Here is an 18,099-nt window from a genome sequence, read left to right as displayed (position 1 = left end):
ATTCATAGGTTGTTGGTGTAAAATCCCCATTACATTGGTCGTCAGTGTAAATTTCCCATTACATTGGTGGTAAGTGTAAATCCCCTCTTACATTGGTGGTTGTTGTAGAAATGTTACCTCCCATCCCCATCCAGCACTGCCACTGATCTCATTCACCCCGTGTACTACCACTGATCCCATCTCCCACCAGCACGGTCACTCATCCCATCCCCCCCCACCACTGCCACTCATCCCATCCCCCCCCACCACTGCCGCTCATCCCATCCCCCCCCCCACTACTGCTGCTGAACCCATCCCCACCACTGCTAATCCCAACCCCCTTCCACTACTGCTGATCCAATCCCCTCCACCACTACTGCTGATCCCATCAACCCCCCAGAACTACCACTGATCCCGTCAACCCCCAGCACTGCCACCGATTCCAGGAGACCTAGAACCCCTAGGCGTTTTCTATCTATTAGTGAGTCCCCTCACCTTCCAAGTCCATGGTGTGCAGGCAGTGAGATAATGTGCTGTAACCTTCAGCAACCAATCAATGAGCTGTAATCTCTCGCAATCAATAAGCGGTAATGATGCACAGTAACCAATAGCAACCAATCAGTGAGCAGTAATAATGTGCAGTGACCTCTAGCAACCAGTGAGTGGTAATGATGTGCAGTAACCTCTAGCAACCAATCAGTGAACAGTAGTGATCTGCTGTAATCTCTTGCAACCAATCAATGAGGAATAATGATGTGCATAAAACGTTAGCAGCCAATCAGTGAGCGGTAATGATGTACAGTAATCTCTAGCAACCAGTGAGTTGTAAGGATGTGCAGTAACCTCTAGCAACCAATGGGCGAGCAGTAATGATGTGCAATAACCTCTAGCAGCTCATCAGTGAACGGTAATGTGCAGTAACCTCTAGCAACCAGTGACCAATAATGATGTGCAGTAACCACTAGCAACCAGTGAGCAGTAATGTTGTGCAGCAACCTCTAGCAACCAAGCAGAAATCATGTGCTGTAACTTCTAGCAACTAAATCAGTGAACCGTAATGTGTACTGTAACCTCTAGCAACCAACCAGTCAGTGAGCTGTAATGATATGTTGTAACCCCAGTCAACCAATTGCAATTGCTGCCTGATGTGCTAAATAAACTGATTTTGAGTCTAAGGGTGGAGAGCAAAATTTCATGAGGGTCCCAGGGTCCAATCAATATTAAAGAGGGCCCTGCCCATACAGGATGTATGAACAAGCTGATACAATGACAGGAAGACTCAATGAACTACCATGACGCTCCACAGAACCATGGTAGTTAATTGAGAACTACAAGCTGACAGCCGCTAATACTGTCAGGACTCTTAGTTTCTCATTCACAGAACACAGTGAATGAGAAATGTGGCCGGGCGGAGCCCGGCACGGCCACATATTTTTTAAAATTTGACAGCTACCAAGGGGGGAGAAGATCCCCGCTAGCTCCAAAGCGGGGGCTGGTCTGATCATAACATGCTACACTGTGAATATTGGTGTAACATGCTATGAAAGGTGAACTTATCCTTTAAAGCAGAGCTCGCCCCAAAAGGGTAAGTTCCGCTTTAAGGCCTCCTCTCTCGCTCCAGTTTGTGAAATGGCACTTTTGAGGAGCAGGTCGGAAGTTCTCCTCTTCCACCCCCCCCCCCCCCACCACCACCAACAACCCGCAGTCTTCTGGATCACAATACTGCAAAACCGTTCACTGCATGCACAGTGGGCACTGGTCTGTGAAGCCACAAGCTGTCACACCCGGGTGCCCACAGCTAGGATGCAGAGCTAGGGACAGAGAACAGGAGGTGAAATCAGCTGGGGTGAGCACAGTGCTGGATTGTGGGACAGGTAAGTGGCTGTTTTAGTCAGCAACTACAGTTTTTGTAGCTGCTTTTAATTTTTACACAGGAGACAGGAGCTCCTCCTTAAATTGAAAACTAAACAAAAAAATTCAAAAATCCATATAATTATTTTATCACACTAAGCAGCTGTACTTGGACATACAACACTCAGAAAATACAGAACTCACATCATGACTCAATTAATGCATAATCCTATTACTGCATTAAATAAAATACAAATCAAACCAATAAAAAGATTAGTGTAGTGCAAGCAATGTAATGAAGTATAGCTTTTACAGTCTTGATATCACTTTGCTTCATTTGTTTTGTACTTCTAAAAAGGTCCAAGAATTAATCCCTGAGGAAGAGCAAGTCACAAAACGCGTTGGGCTTTGGGCTCAACTGATTTAGGGTTGATAACAGCTTCAAAATTACCCCCTGGGCTGGGGGCATATACAAGCCATGATAAGGGTTTTGAACAACACTGCAAGAAATGTGTTTATAGAGATGCAATATGGATCAAATCAGATGGCCTGATGGATATGTTTTTAGTAATTTATAAATAAAGAAAATACAATATATCTGCGTGGTTCATTTGGTAATCTATTAAGCCCTTTCCACCCATGCAACCAATTGATGGCTTCCTTTCTGTTTGTAAGTCTTTGCTTAGGGCTGGGTACAGAAGCAGTCTCCGAGCACATTTATGTTACAAAAAATACATGCTCTATATTGCCAAAAGTATTGGGACACCTGCAATTACACACTCATGAACTTTAATGGCATCCCACTCTTAGTCCGTAGGGTTTAATATTGAGTTGGCCCACCCTTTGCAGCTATAACAGCTTCAACTCTTCTGGGAAGGCTGTCCACAAGGTTTAGGAGTGTCTATGGGAATGTTTGACCATTCTTCCAGCAACACATTTGTGTGGTCAGGCACTGCTGTCCTACGAGAAGGCCTGGCTCAGTCTCCACTCTAATTCATCCCAAAGGTGTTCTATCAGGTTGAGGTCAGGACTCTGTGCAGGCCAGTCAAGTTCCTCCACCCAAAATTCGCTCCTCCATGTCTTTATGAGCCTTGCTTTGTGCACTGGTACGCGGTCAAGTTGGAATAGGAAGAGGCCATCCCCAAACTGTTCTCACAAAGCTGGGAGCATGAAATTGTCCAAAACGTCTAGGTATGCTGACACCTTACTTAATTGGAACTAAGGGGCCAAGCCCAACCACTGAAAAACAACCCCACACCATAATCCCCCCTCCACCAAACTTTACATCTGGCACAATGCAGTCAGGTAAGTACCATTCTCCTGGCAACCGCCAAACACAGACACGCCCATCAGATTGCCAGGCAGAGAAGCATGATCCACTCCAGACAACATGTCTCCACTGCTCTAGAGTCCAGTGGTGGCGTGCTTTACACCACAGCCTCCTTTGCATTACACTTGGTGATGTAAGGCTTGGATGCAGCTGCTCAACCATGGAAACCCATTTCATGAAGCGCTCTACACACTGTTGTTGTGCTAATCTGAAGGCCACATGAAGTTTGGAGGTTCTTAGCTATTGACTCTGCAGACAGCTGGTGACTTCTCGGCACTGTGCATTTCAGCACGCACTGACCCTGCTCTGTCATTTTACGTGGCCTACCACTTCGTGCCTGAGCTGCTGCTGTTCCCAGTTGCTTCCACTTTGTTATAATACCACCAACAGTTGACCGTGGAATATTTAGTAGCAAGGTACTTTCACGGATGGACTTATTGCACAGGTGGCAACCCATCACGATACCACGTTGAATTCACTGAGCTCTCTCCTGAGAGCAACTGATTATTTCACAAATGTTTGTAGAAGCAGTTTGCATGCCTAGGTGCTTGATTTTATATACCTGTGGCTATGGAGGTGATTGTGACACCAGAATCTAATGGTTTGGAGGGCTGGCCCAATACTTTTGGCAATATAGCGTATATCATAGTGATAAAGCCACATTTAATACTGTGATTATTAAACAGATGGTGCAAAACTTTATAATCTCTCTGTGATAAAAAGTGCTGGCACTTAACAAAATTTATATAAATCAAAGTCTGCGGACTGCTCTTGATGAAATCTGTTTGGTGGGGTTAGGCACTGTAACACTGCTAGACACGTGGAAGAGGTCTACATGGACTGGATGTGCCATACAGTAGTAGCCCTGGCCAGAAATGATAGGGGGTGGTTTATACAGTGATTTCTCAGCAAAATAAAGCATGGAGACATGGATGGATGGGGGAGTGTACTTTGCATATTAAAACTTAAACAGCTTTTTTGGTCTGTGGTGCTCAGATGCAGTGTAGTTCTGCTTTAAGCACTTGTCTTGTTTTTAACATGCTTAATAAAGTTACAATGTGTTCATAGTTACACTATTAACTTTTCTTTAAGCTTTACTTAACCACTTGCTGTCCGCCCTATAGAAATACTGCTACAGGCCAGCATGGGTGTGCAAAATCTATCTATATATATATATATACACACACACGCACGCACGCACGCACGATTTTGCGGTTCCGGGTAGGGAGAGCGCGTGAGCTGCGCCTGCATTCGTGGCCTCAGCTATCAATCACTGAGTCCTAGCTGGTGATTACTCGTCGGCACCCGGTGATCACCGACGGGGGGAGAAAACTGTATATAGCAGAGCCATACAAAGCAGTGTGCTTACAGTAAAGCACACAAGCACAGCACATAATGTGAAACAGCACACAGTTAACCCTTTGATCGCCCCAGATGTTAACCCCTTCCTGCCCAGTGCCATTAGTACAGTGTCAGTGCTTTTTATTAGCACTGATCACTGTATTGGTGTCACTGGGGATGTCAGTGACACCAAGTCAGTTCTCCCAAGAACGCCCACCGCAGTCCTGCTATAAGTCGCTGATCACTGCCATTACTGATTTACCGACATTTGTAAATGCTGTAACTTTAACATAAACCAATTAATGTAGCAGAATAAATTTTGGCCTAAATTCATATCGAAATTAGATTTTTAAAATTTTTTTTACTGGACATGTTTAATAGCAAAAAGTAAAAAAATATTGTTTTTTTTTTCCTCAAAATTGCCAGTCTTTTATTTTATAGCACAAAAAATAAATGCACAGGTGATCAAATACCACCAAAAGAAAGCTCTATTTATCAGAAAAAAAGGACGTAAATTTCATTTGGGTGCAGCATTGCATGACCGCGTAATTGTTAATGTAACAGCGCAGTGTCGCAAAAAATGGTCTGGTCAGGATGGGGGGTAAATCCTCTGGAGGGCAAGTGGTTAATGAATCCATGAGGGAATAATAAAGGAACCAAGAAGCCATCCAACCGCCTGCCTACTTAGTACTGCACAGCCCTGTTTGACCATCGTGTAACGAGAGGTTAAGCATAACTGGTGAGTGATCCTGGGCCACTATGAATACACTTTTAAAAGGTATGAAGCATTAGCACTTTATAAGAGTGCATTTTTTGCACATTTCTGCTTCAAATGAACACTAGTACTGCTATGAACTTTGATTTATATGAATTTTGGTAAGCACAAGCACTTTATATTTCTGAGAGATTATACACATATGATTTTTCACTGTTTAACCAGTTGCCAACCATGCACTGTATTTTTACTGTTAAAGTGCAGGCCGCCTGTGCAGAATCACATATACATCCATGATTTAGCATTTCCAGGTAGTGGGTGTGAGCGCCAGCCGACCCAGCTGTGCTGTCACTGGCTCCAGCACATGCCATTCACCGGGTCCCGGCCAATGAGTTATGGCTGGGATCCATCAACTGGTGGAGAGTGACAGGCGAGAGCTCTGTGTTTGTAAACAATTGACAGTGACGATGTGCCGGTTTTTGTTTCCCCGCAACGTAGAGCAAAAAAAAAAAAAAAACACACACACATCTTAGTAAAAGCACCACACAGTCAGCACATTACCACTTGCTAGGCACACAGTTAACCCATTAAAAGCACTAGATGTTAACACCTTCTCATCCCAGCCAGTGTCAATAAATACAGTGACAGTGTAAATTTTTAGCACTGCTCATTAGTGTCACTAGCAGGGTGGATAAAAATCAATGATTTTTTTAAAAAAATTAAAAAAAAAAAATCAGATTTTTTTTATTTAAAATCAAATTTTTTTTAAATAAAATGCTTTTTGAGGAAAATATATTACCATCCAAAGGTTATTCCATCATGAAATAAAGATTAGTTTTTTAATTATGTAGAATAAGGCTGTATATGTTTAATTTTTTTGGAAAATAAATTCCATTAATCCATTCACAATGTAATGCTCTTTCAGAGGATTTTGTAAGATTATTGGGCAGTTTCTCTGCCTACAAGATATTATCACAGATGCTTGGTTTACTTTTGCAGTTCTCAAAACTGAATTTGACTCAGCGGAGATCACATGCCTCTTCTTCACAGCAAAAATGTTATAACATGAACAGAGTTAAGAAAAAGACCTTAATCCTAACTTCTACAAACCTATGAATACAGAATCAACCCCTTCACTGCTAAGTTTCAAGAATAGAAACAATATTTTTCTGATTGTTTGGAGTGGAATAGATCTGCACAAGAAGAAAGTGAAACTAAGTGTGAGGAGGAAGGGGCTGACAGTCTAAGTTTCTTAAAATATATATATTTTGTTTAGCCAAATTAGTTAACAAACATGGATGTTTGTTTAAGCAAATAACATATGCTGGAATGTTATTGTTTCAGTTGAATAAATCTATTTAAATTGTTATTATTAAGGTAATGATTATTTTTCTCCTTCCTAAGTACAACAGAAAAGTTGTCCAAATATGAATGATTAACCTATTAAACTGGGGATAAAAAAAACTAATATGAAAAGTTGTTATTCTAAAAATCTTCATCTACTTGCATATTAAAGTTATACCAGCAAGAATTAGTCTATGTAGAAAACTAGGATTTAAATCAAGCCTTACTGACTAGTGATTTAAATCAAATCCACCCTGGTCACTAGTGATGTCAGTGCTCACATAGCATTACTCTCAGACTGCCAGTCATACAGTTCGGCTAGCAGTCACTGATTGCCACCATTACCAGTATAAAAAATATATATATAAATTCCAGTATATATCCCATAGTTTGTAGATGCTATAACTTTCATGCAAACCAATCAATATACACTTATTGGGATTTTTTTTTTTTTTACCAAAGACATGTAGCACGATACATTTTGGCCTAAATTTATGAAGAAATCTGAGTTTCATTTTTTTTATTATTGAATATGTTTTATAGCACAAAGTAAAAAATATACTTTTCAAAATGTATGGTCTTTTTTTACTTTAAATACTTAAAAACCCAGTGGTGATAAAATATCACCAAAAGAAAGCTGTGCATGATCACACAGTTGTCAGTTAAAGTAGCGCAGTGGCGTATAGCAAAAAAATGGCTTGGTCATGAAAGGGGGTAAAACCTTCCGGAACTTAAGTGGTTAAAATGATTCTAAAGCCTAAACATGTTTTACCCTAATAAGTTCCTTGCATTAAGGTAAATGATGTTTAATAGTAGTATTGCCCCTCTCATTGGCTTTGCTGGGCCATTGGCTCCCGCTGCCGTCAATCAAAGCCAGTTATGAGGGGGCAGGGAACGAGCCTGTAAAAGTGCCCACATTGAAAGTGGCTTTCCAAGAGGACACTTGGCAGGGAAGCAGGAGCCAGAAGTGAGCACTCAAGAACAGGAGGGCACACAGTGCAGCTCAGGATTAAACCCGCACAAGTGCTCCCATAGCAAGTGGTTTGTTCTGGGGGCACTCAGAAGGCAGGAAGAGCCAGGAGTGCCGGCGGGGGACCCCAGAACAGGAGGATCAGGGCTACTCTGAGCAAAACTATTGCACAGAGCTGGCGAGTCTAATATTCAAAAAAAATAAAAACAGAACTTTTACAATCACTAACACAGCAGACTGTGAAATTCAGAGTGTGCTGCAGATAGCGTTTAGAACTCCATCTCGTAGTACAGCAAGAAATGGTCCCACTTGTAAAGGATTCATGCATGTGTCAGTAAAGTGTATATGAATCTGTTGCAGAAGTGTCTTAAAGATGTGACACAATTGACTCCATTATGGAGGATGTCTTAACCTCCACTTTCCTGAAAACCAATCCGGCGATATTTCTTTATGAATCTGTTGCAACAATAGCAACAGCCGATAAAAAAAGTTGCATAAACTACGCTGTTGCACTCGTTGGTACTAACAATGAAAATGTTGCATGGGTTTCATGAATTTGGTGAAAGACTTCTGGCTACATACATCCACATCTCCAGAAAGAGGTTGCAAATGCCTTATTGAATCGCCTCCACTTTATTGAGAAAGTCATATAATGAGACTAAATATATTCCAAAAGCTATGAAGCAGTAAAACACATTCTTTTACAACTTTTCAATTATGCTGCAACCTTTGACATAGTCCTTAACATACAAATGCAACACTTTACTATGGCTACAAATTGACTTTGGTATAAATAAAATTTTAACACACCCTCAAATGTTTTCACTAAACACCTAGACAAAAAAAAGGAAGAGCAAATGCTTAAAGCTGAACGTCAGCTTTTGGTACACTTTACATACCGGTAGCTCTGTTGGCTCAAGCTGGCCCAAACAAACTATGCCTCTCACTAACATGTGAGGCCGCTAAATGCATTGTATAAACTGTATGTAACTGAGGCTACATACAGCATTATCTTCCGATGCAAGTCAAGAGTTTTCTGTCTCAGACCAGGAACACAGGAAGTCGGTCTGAGTGGTGCCAAGCCACTCATAAAAAGCGATGTATTCGATCAATGAATACAAAGCTTTCTCTGATTGGCCGAGTCGGAGCGGCAGGCTGATGATGTCACAACCTACTGTGTTTCAGGTTTGAGACAGGAAAGACTTGTCTCGCACCAGAGCATGGTGCTGTATGTAGCCTTAGCTACATATAGTTTATACAGCACATCCAGCGGCCTCACATATTAGTGAGTTTGTTCAGAATCTGCCCACAAGCCTGACTGGGAGCACCGCACCAGCATGCCATGCAAAACAGATGGCATTCAGATGTGTGATCAAAATCCACATTTTCTCCCCAGATAGACTATTCAAATTGTGGAGTAAACAGCTATAATGCTTTTCTCATCTTCAATTGACAATTGTAATTAGCTGGGAAAATCCAACAGTCCGCTGACTTTTCCTTTAACAGTGTCTAGGTGGTAGTCACTTTCAGAACACTAGCCACAGATCAGAGTGGACAAATTTAGTCAAATCCAGTATCAAGTTTTCTTTGCTGCATTCACACCTGAGCGTAGCAGAATTGAGTAAAAGCACACTAAAATTAACCTTGCGGTGCCATTAGTTCTTAATGGCACCCCAAGAGCGGTTAGTTTTCCATTCAAAAAATGTTTGTGGTGAAACATGCTTGGCTCGGTGTCAAAAAAATGTTACTTGAGCTTCTTTGGTGTGTTTGTCATGCAATAGGCAGCTCATCCAAGTAAATGGGTTGTTGCACCAAAAACATGCAATCCAAAATGCAATGCGCTGCTCAGGTGTGAATGTAGTCTAGGAGCCATCAGAGTGTCTGAAGGAATACGGGAACACAGAAAGGGAAGCTTTGTTCTGGTGTACTTCCTACCGGTCTTTTGGCATTTACCTAATGCTGCCAGAGATATAGCAACTATTGTATGTATTGATCAAAAGCTACCCATTCTGGTAACAATCAACAATCTAAATGTCTAACTTAAATGCAAGTTTGCTAAAGAGATTAAAAAAAAAGAAAATGCTGTTATATTTGACAGAATACAGGAACACAGAGAGTAAAACAGCCTTTGGTGAACAATCTACAAGTAAATGCTACACAAATTCCTAAATTACTCTACACTGGCTAATGAGTAGTCTACTCATAAATCAGTAAATGGTTAGTTAAAAGATAATATCCAGAAAGGAGACCAGAGTTAAAGCCACTGCCTTAAGCCTACTAAATATAAACAAGTGCAGAGACAACCCTCTCCCTCGTCTTTCATAAGTTGTCATAAGACCTTTTACGAGTGTATTATCCACATTTCTATTCCAGCAATGACTGGATGTGACAGCGATGACCTGTGTTTACTGCAGTCATATCCACTTGCTCTTTTGGCTCCTCCACTACTACACCATATGCGCGCAGTCATAATCCTATTGTCTGTCACTCCTTATAGTGCTTAAAGTCTATTTGCAGAATGAGTCCGCAGCAGACACAGACAGCACTGGCAACAGATTAGCTATATGATAAAAAAAAAACAACAAAAAATAGCTAATTCTAATTGTCATGAAAAAGAAACAGCATTTTTTTACATAAGTCTGTGTACATGTCATAACACACAGCCAAGTATCTGTGGCAAAAAAATTGGAAAAAAAAGAACACCCTATAATAAAATAAAAAATATACTTCCACAAGAATTAAGGAGGGGGCATGATCACTGATGTATGAGCAACACAGGACTTTATCATCACATACTTTTAACTCACAAATATGTTTGTATTAATTAATGCATAGATTTTGAAGAACTGTCACAATCTATTGATTTAGTATGTACAGTCAATACTTTTTTTCAATAAAGTACGGGTTAAAACCTGTCAGTTTATTTTTTGGTGTCTGTCTTGAAAGGAAATTTCCCTTCACTTCCTTTCTGAGGGGAATTTCCCTTTGACAATTTTCACTAAAACAGGGGGTCCCCAGTGGAATACTTATGCTAACCTCTTGTTCTGGGGACAGGTTTAACATTTGTAATTTCCCATGGCCATCTGTCAGTGACAGTGATCACCAGGACAGAGGATGAATCTACCTAAAGAGCACACAGACAACCATAAAACCTTGTCAGGGGGTTGAATTCTTTACTATGCATTTATTTAAATGATTCATCTTATGCACCTTGCTTTATTAACCAATATGGGATCTACTAATGCAAAAGCAATTCCACAGGAACAGAAGTGTTCAGTCTTATTGATTCTTTTGCTAAAGAATTGTCTCCAGCGACAGATCTGCTAGTGTGGTATGAGCTTAAAGTGTCCCCAGTGGAAGATTTATCCTAATCTATTGTTCTGGTTACAACTCTAAAATGTCAGTAAGTATCTGAAACAATAAAAAAAAAATGTAATCTTCTGCAGCATCCCAGTGCTTAGATATGGAGGCTGCATTCTAGTCCCCCTTTTTTCCTTTATATTCACCAGGTGATCCTGCTACTCCAGTGCTCACTCACTATATAGAGGCAGGGATGTAAACTTAAAGAAATAGAGGAAGCCTCCCCCCTCTTCAACTTAAAGCGGAGTTCCAGACATTTTTGTGTTTATTAATAGTCAGCAGCTACAAAAACTGTAGCTGCTGACTTTTAATAAACACACATCTGTCCCAGAGTCCAGCGATGTTCTCACCCGCACCGTCCCTTCTCCGTTTCTCTCCACAGCACTGGCATCTCTACTGTGGGCACAAGGCTGTGACAGCTTGTGGCGTCACAGCCTGGTGCCCACTGCGCATGCACAAGTCGTGCTGCGCCTCCTTATTGGTACAGCAGTCTTCTGGGACCTGTGAAAGTTCCCAAGAGACTGCGAGAGGGAGGAGGGGGCTAAACTTCGGGCTCACTTCACCACAGTGAACTGAGCCGAAAGTGGGAGCGGGTAAACAGGTATCCACTCCCCTCCCAATAGGGGGGAGGAGGCAAATATGCGGAGCTTCCGCTTTTGAGTGGAACTCCACTTTAAGGAGGAAATTGGGGTTGTGTAGTTTCTGAACTGGGCATAGCTGAAAACACTGCTTAAAGTGTTTGCAAAGGTTCAGATTTTTATTTTTTTTAATAACAAATATGTCATACGTACCTGCTCTGTGCAATGGTTTTGCACAGAGCAGCCCCAAGCCTCCTCTTCTTGGGTCCCAAGCCGGTTATCCTGGCTCCTCCCTCCTGCTGAGTGTCCCCAGAGCAAGCTGCTTGCTCTGAGGGCACTCGTGCATGCTCGCTCCCGAGCCACCTCTGTGTTGCAATAAGACAAACAAAGCATGGCTCAGCCCCGCTTCTGGCTCCCTCCTCACTGGCTGTGATTGCATCAGCCAATGAGGAGGGAGAGACCCCGGAGAACTTCTGCTTTTGTGCACAACATTGCTGGATCAGGATTGTACTCATGTGACTATAGAGGGGGAGCTGCACACTGAAGGTTTTTTACCTTTATGGATAGAATGCAAGGTAAAAAAAAACTTCAGCCTTTACAGTCACTTTGAAAAAAAAAAAAAACACTGAAGAGTTCACAGATTTGTACAAGGTCACTGGACTTCTGTCAGGATTAACAAGTATTTTCTTTTTGCACACATATAACAAAACACTTTTAATGGTATACTAAACAGACCAAAAAAAGAGAACCTATGACAAGTAAATTGCTGGGGGTTTACATACACTTTTACATTGGTTCTAAAGGCAGAAGGGTTTTTTACCTTAATATATTATAGGCAGATATAAAAGATACACATTAAAGGCCAAGTTTACCTTTGGAACCTGTTACATGTTCTAGCTCCTGCCTCCTCTCCCATGCCCGCTGTCAGAATTTAAAAATAGCAGGGACGTGCATGCTCCGCCCACATGGCCACGTCATTCATTCACAGAGTTCAGTGAATGAACTACAACTATCATCAGCTTGTAGTGGTCAATAAACTGTGAGGGTGCTGGTGAGCGCTCTTGTAGTTCACCGATTCTTCACGAAATTCAGCAAATGCCTGCCCATACAGGCAGGACTGCCATACTGAGAGTCTGCAGGAGCCTGGCATTGCACCCACTATCTGCTGATGGTGAGTTCAATACCTTACAGGCTGCAAAGTGAAAAGAAAAATAACCTTTTTAACATTAGAAATGTGGCTCCTCTTATGCACTCAGTATGACACTACACACATCCAGCAAAAGCAGCCACATGCTGAAGCGTCATTTCATACACCTGTCAAAAAGCCAGTGATGCCTAAAGTAAGCCCCTGTGCAGTGAACTTTGGCCCTGGGGATCAATAACATTAGATGTTCCTGGTGGAATGCTGAGCCAAAGCAAACACTGAGATGTCAAGTGCAGGCTGCTATAGACACATTGCACATGTACCAACAATGCTTCTAGAATACCCAATGGTAACAACATGTTAGGAATGAATATTTACACAGCAATTGCCCTGCCTTAAAGAGACCCTGTCTCCAGAAAAATTGCTGCAACAATAACTTTCCTATAAGATTAATGGTGGCTTTGCCTTACGTTATGCATGCTATGTACCTGTAAAAACCTCCCTTTGGTAGAAATCCAAAAGTCCTGAATCTGCTGCTGGGAGTGGCCATTTTGGATGTGATGTCAGCAGCCCCAGGAGACTCAGAGCTGTCACTCAATGACACTCTATAGCAGGGCTCAACAAATCCCGGCTGCCAGGTTGCCATGGCAACTAGAGAATGTGGCCTGGCGCCCGGGCTGTTGTCAGCCCCAGTGGTGTAGCATAGGGCAGCGCAGCCAGGTGCAACATTGCCAGGCAGCCTGCAGTTGTCACTATGTCACGTGTGTGAGGCCGGGGGTAGGGAGGAGTGGCGCTGTGAGGGCGTATTCAAGGAGGGAGGGGCCAGAATGTGAAGGGTGGGTTAGGGGGAGATGTGGGGCTGTAGAGTAGTAGGAAGGGCGGGTCAGATAGGAGCGGAGCTGGCAGGAAGTGTTCCCTATGCCGCTCTCATTGATACCTGCCACCCCGGGGAGACTCTGCCTTACCTCGGAGCAGACACCAGCGGCAATGATCGAGCTCAGCACTCCTGTTCCCACCCAGGATGGGCTCAGACTACAACTCAGAGGGGGGTCTGGGCAGTCCAGGAGCCCGCTACCTGCGTGGCTGCCTCGTCAGGGCCGCCGTCAGCGCAGCCTCCCCTATGCCGCCTCACCGGTGAAAAAAAATTACTTATTTGAAGAAAAAGGTTTTTTTAAAAAAAGAAAACATTTTGGTCTTTTCTTCATGTATTTAGTAACAAATAAAAAAATAAAGTGGTGATTAAATATGACTAAGAAAAAGCAGTCTCAAAAAAAAAAAAAAAAAGTAAAAATTTAATCTGGGTACGGTGTTGCATAACCACGCAATTGTCCTTTAACTACTTGCCTACTGGGCACTTATAGCCCGTTCCTGCCCAGGCCAATTTTCAGCGCTGTCCCAATTCGAATGACAATTGCGCAGTCATGCAACACTGTACCCATACTAAATTTTTATAATTTTTTTTCACACAAATAGAGCTTTCTTTTGGTGGTATTTAATCGCTGCTGGGTGTTTTATTTTTTGCACTATAAACAAAAAAAAAAGGAGCATAAAATTTGAAAAAAAAATTTTTTTCTTTTTTCTATTATGATATTTTGCAAACAGGTAATTTTTCTCCTTCACTGATATGCGTTGATGAGCCTGCACTGATAGGCAGCACTGATGGGCACTGATAAGCAGCACTGATGGGTGGCACTGACTGCTAGCACTGATGGACACAGGTGGGTGGCACAACTAGGCACTGAAGAGTGGAACTGCTGGGCACAGGTTGGCAGCACTGGTGAGTGGCACTGCTGGGCACTGATCATCAATTCAATGGCAATCATTTCAATGGCACCTAAAACGCAGTGCAGTTCTACCATCATAAATTGAGTTGCAGTCGCAGCAAACCAAATGACACGAAGCTTGCTGACCAAAAAGGAGCAGGAGCTTCTTTTGGGGCGACAAGCTTCACGTGACGATTGCAGCAGAATCAGACCGCAATTTAGGTGCCATTGAAAACGAATGGCACTTGAACATGCGTGGTGTGATTTGTCATTTTGACCAGTGTTTTGGGACACGGGCATTAACTCAAAGATTCCGCATGCAATACAAAACGTCCATATGTGAACGGGGCCAGAAGACTACATAAAACCCCCAAAAACATTATATATTTTCTGCAAGCAGACAGCCTAGAGAACAAAACAGTGGTAGCTCCAATTTTTTATGTCACATGATATTACCAAAAAGGTCTAGGAAACGCAAAATTTCAGTAAAAAAAATGCACTAAAGTATTTTTCTGCATTACATTCTTTCCCACCCATACTGGCCGGGGAAAATGACCTGGGACCCGCAAGTGACATTTCACATCACTTCCAGATCAGCAACAAGAAAAGGATGAGAGCGGACATGTGTCCTCTCAGCTTCCTCCCCCCTACCTGACGGCACCCGCTATGTCAGTCTTGGACCTGCAGATGGGCAAGTGGAGTCCAGGATCCATGACGGGGGCGCCTGTTACTGGGGGTGTGACTGCTTTCATCTGACAGCCAGAAGTCAGCTTGTCAGATACACACAGTGGCGGCAGCCATCGGGAGCGTGTGTAAAACTCTCCGCTGTCAAGGCCATACAACGTACAGACCTGGCAGCAAAGGGGTACCTTTACCTTCACCAAAATTCAGCTATGGGGTGTCTACATATAAAATCAAACTGTGCAGGTCTGACCAAGTCTGGAAGAAGGGGGGGCGTGGAAGAAATATGGAGGGGGGAGGAGGAACGTGGAAGAAATATGGGGGGGGGGGGGGGCAACGTGGAAGAAATATGGAGGGGGGGGCAACGTGCAAGAAATATGGGGGGGGGCAACGTGCAAGAAATATGGAGGGGGGGGCAACGTGGAAGAAATATGGAGGGGGGGGCAACGTGGAAGAAATATGGGGGGGGGGGGGGGCAACGTGGAAGAAATATGGAGGGGGGGGCAACGTGCAAGAAATATGGGGGGGGGGGCAACGTGCAAGAAATATGGGGGGGGGCAACGTGCAAGAAATATGGAGGGGGGGCAACGTGGAAGAAATATGGAGGGGGGGGGCAACGTGGAAGAAATATGGAGGGGGGGGGCAACGTGGAAGAAATATGGAGGGGGGGGGCAACGTGGAAGAAATATGGAGGGGGGGCAACGTGGAAGAAATATGGAGGGGGGGGCAACGTGGAAGAAATATGGAGGGGGGGGGCAACGTGGAAGAAATATGGAGGGGGGGGCAACGTGGAAGAAATATGGAGGGGGGGGGCAACGTGGAAGAAATATGGAGGGGGGGGGCAACGTGGAAGAAATATGGAGGGGGGGGGCAACGTGGAAGAAATATGGAGGGGGGGGCAACGTAGAAGAAATATGGAGGGGGGGGCAACGTGGAAGAAATATGGAGGGGGGGGCAACGTGGAAGAAATATGGAGGGGGGGGCAACGTGGAAGAAATATGGAGGGGGGGGCAACGTGGAAGAAATATGGAGGGGGGGGCAGACGTGGAAGAAATATGGAGGGGGGGGCAGACGTGGAAGAAATATGGAGGGGGGGCAGACGTGGAAGAAATATGGAGGGGGGGCAGACGTGGAAGAAATATGGAGGGGGGGCAGACGTGGAAGAAATATGGAGGGGGGGCAGACGTGGAAGAAATATGGAGGGGGGGACGTTGAAGAAATAAGGGGGGGGGCGTTGAAGAAATATGGGGCGGGAGACGTTGAAGAAATATGGGGCGGGAGACGTTGAAGAAATATGGGGGGGGCCACGTTGAAGAAATATGGGGCGGGAGACGTTGAAGAAATATGGGGGGGAGACGTTGAAGAAATATGGAAGGGGGGGGGCCGTTGAAGAAATATGGAAGGGGGGGGCCGTTGAAGAAATATGGGGGGGGGGAACGTTGAAGAAATATGGAAGGGGGGGCCGTTGAAGAAATATGGGGGGGGGGGGAACGTTGAAGTAATATGGGGGGGGGAACATTGAAGAAATATGGGGGGGGAACGTTGAAGAAATATGGAAGGGGGGGCCGTTGAAGAAATATGGGGGGGGGGGGGGGACGTTGAAGAAATATGGAAGGGAGGGACGTTGAAGAAATATGGAGTGGGGGGCGTTGAAGAAATATGGGGCGGGAGACGTTGAAGAAATATGGGGCGGGAGACGTTGAAGAAATATGGGGCGGGAGACGTTGAAGAAATATGGGGCGGGAGACGTTGAAGAAATATGGGGGGGGGCCACGTTGAAGAAATATGGGGGGGGGCCACGTTGAAGAAATATGGGGGGGGGCCACGTTGAAGAAATATGGGGGGGGGCCACGTTGAAGAAATATGGGGGGGGGCCACGTTGAAGAAATATGGGGGGGGGGCCACGTTGAAGAAATATGGGGGGGGGCCACGTTGAAGAAATATGGGGGGGGGCCACGTTGAAGAAATATGGGGGGGGGGCCACGTTGAAGAAATATGGGGGGGGGCCACGCTGAAGAAATATGGAAGGGGGGGCCGTTGAAGAAATATGGAGGGGGGGCGTTGAAGAAATATGGAGGGGGGGCGTTGAAGAAATATGGAGGGGGGGCGTTGAAGAAATATGGAGGGGGGGCGTTGAAGAAATATGGAGGGGGGGGCGTTGAAGAAATATGGAGGGGGGGGCGTTGAAGAAATATGGAGGGGGGGGCGTTATGAAATGTGGACTCGGAAGAAATATGGAAGGACTTGGAACCATAAATGGATGTAACAAGACAGAGTAAGGGAAGAGCTGATGACATAGGCGAACTTGTGCTAGTAATGGTGGGGGTCACACAGACAGGAAGTGCCCTGATTTCACTGCTCGGTGTCCCGGTATGATGTGACATGTGTATAAAGTGCAGAAAAAAGTTGTAGTCCGTCCTCCTCCCCGGCCCTCCACCTCTCGCCATCCCCGGGTCCCCTTCCTCCTCCTCATACACATCACAAACACATATTCCAAAGTTGCTGGAAGCAGCAGCTGAGATTGAGGCCTACACCGCTCCCCGGGCTTTCCTGGCACAGTGGCCCGGAACGATGGAGACAGAGGAGGGACTACACAGCTCGCTACCTACCAACTGCTGCCAGACCCAGCGAACCAGGAAACAGTCCCTCCAGGAATCCATCGCCGGCTGGCGGCTCAGTGTCCCCGCTCTCTCATGGCCCCGCCGGGCAGGAGGTGGTTGAGTTTGGCGGTGACTCTCGCGCTGCGAGTCCGGCCCCAGCCGTCAGTCCCCTCCGAGATGCGCGTTCCCGCCAGCAGCATAGGGCAGCGGGGGCGCGCACTTGAAAGAGACACACACACAAACTAGCCTCGCCTGGACCACGCCCAGCGGCTTCTACGTCATCAGGATGGGTGACGTCCTGCAGAATGGAGTGTAGTGTGGCCGGCAGGTGGAAGATCCGGAGTAGCAGTGCCTGGTGTGAGGAACCGAGAGTCCCTCTTCTCAGTTACTAGAGTCCTTCCAGCGATGTTCTGTACTTGGCGTCATTCGCACCATCGTCCTGC

At 44.7% G+C, this 18,099-nt stretch overlaps 1 protein-coding gene across 6 annotated transcripts in view; it reads right to left on the bottom strand.

Annotated features, from left to right (window-relative positions):
* Nucleotides 1–17,872, bottom strand: part of ATP11B (ATPase phospholipid transporting 11B (putative)) — a 218,702-nt gene extending 200,830 nt beyond the window's left edge. For 5 of the 6 annotated variants that reach the window (XM_089675574.1, XM_089675572.1, XM_089675573.1 and 2 more), the window contains exon 1: nt 17,666–17,872. In XM_089675574.1, coding sequence (XP_089531700.1) covers nt 17,666–17,716 — 51 coding nt within the window. In that variant the 5' untranslated portion in view covers nt 17,717–17,872. The remainder of the gene's footprint in view (nt 1–17,665) is intronic. The other variant, XM_089675571.1, reaches the window with a different exon arrangement.
* Nucleotides 17,873–18,099: the final 227 nt, after the last annotated feature.

This window comes from Staurois parvus, unplaced genomic scaffold (assembly GCF_062004578.1).
Source record: "Staurois parvus isolate SC_StPar_1 unplaced genomic scaffold, SC_StPar_1.0 ptg000155l, whole genome shotgun sequence".
Classification (NCBI taxonomy): Eukaryota; Metazoa; Chordata; class Amphibia; order Anura; family Ranidae; genus Staurois; species Staurois parvus.
The sequence above is the reverse complement of the archived record's forward strand: the minus strand, read 5'-3'. Positions and strand labels throughout refer to the sequence as shown.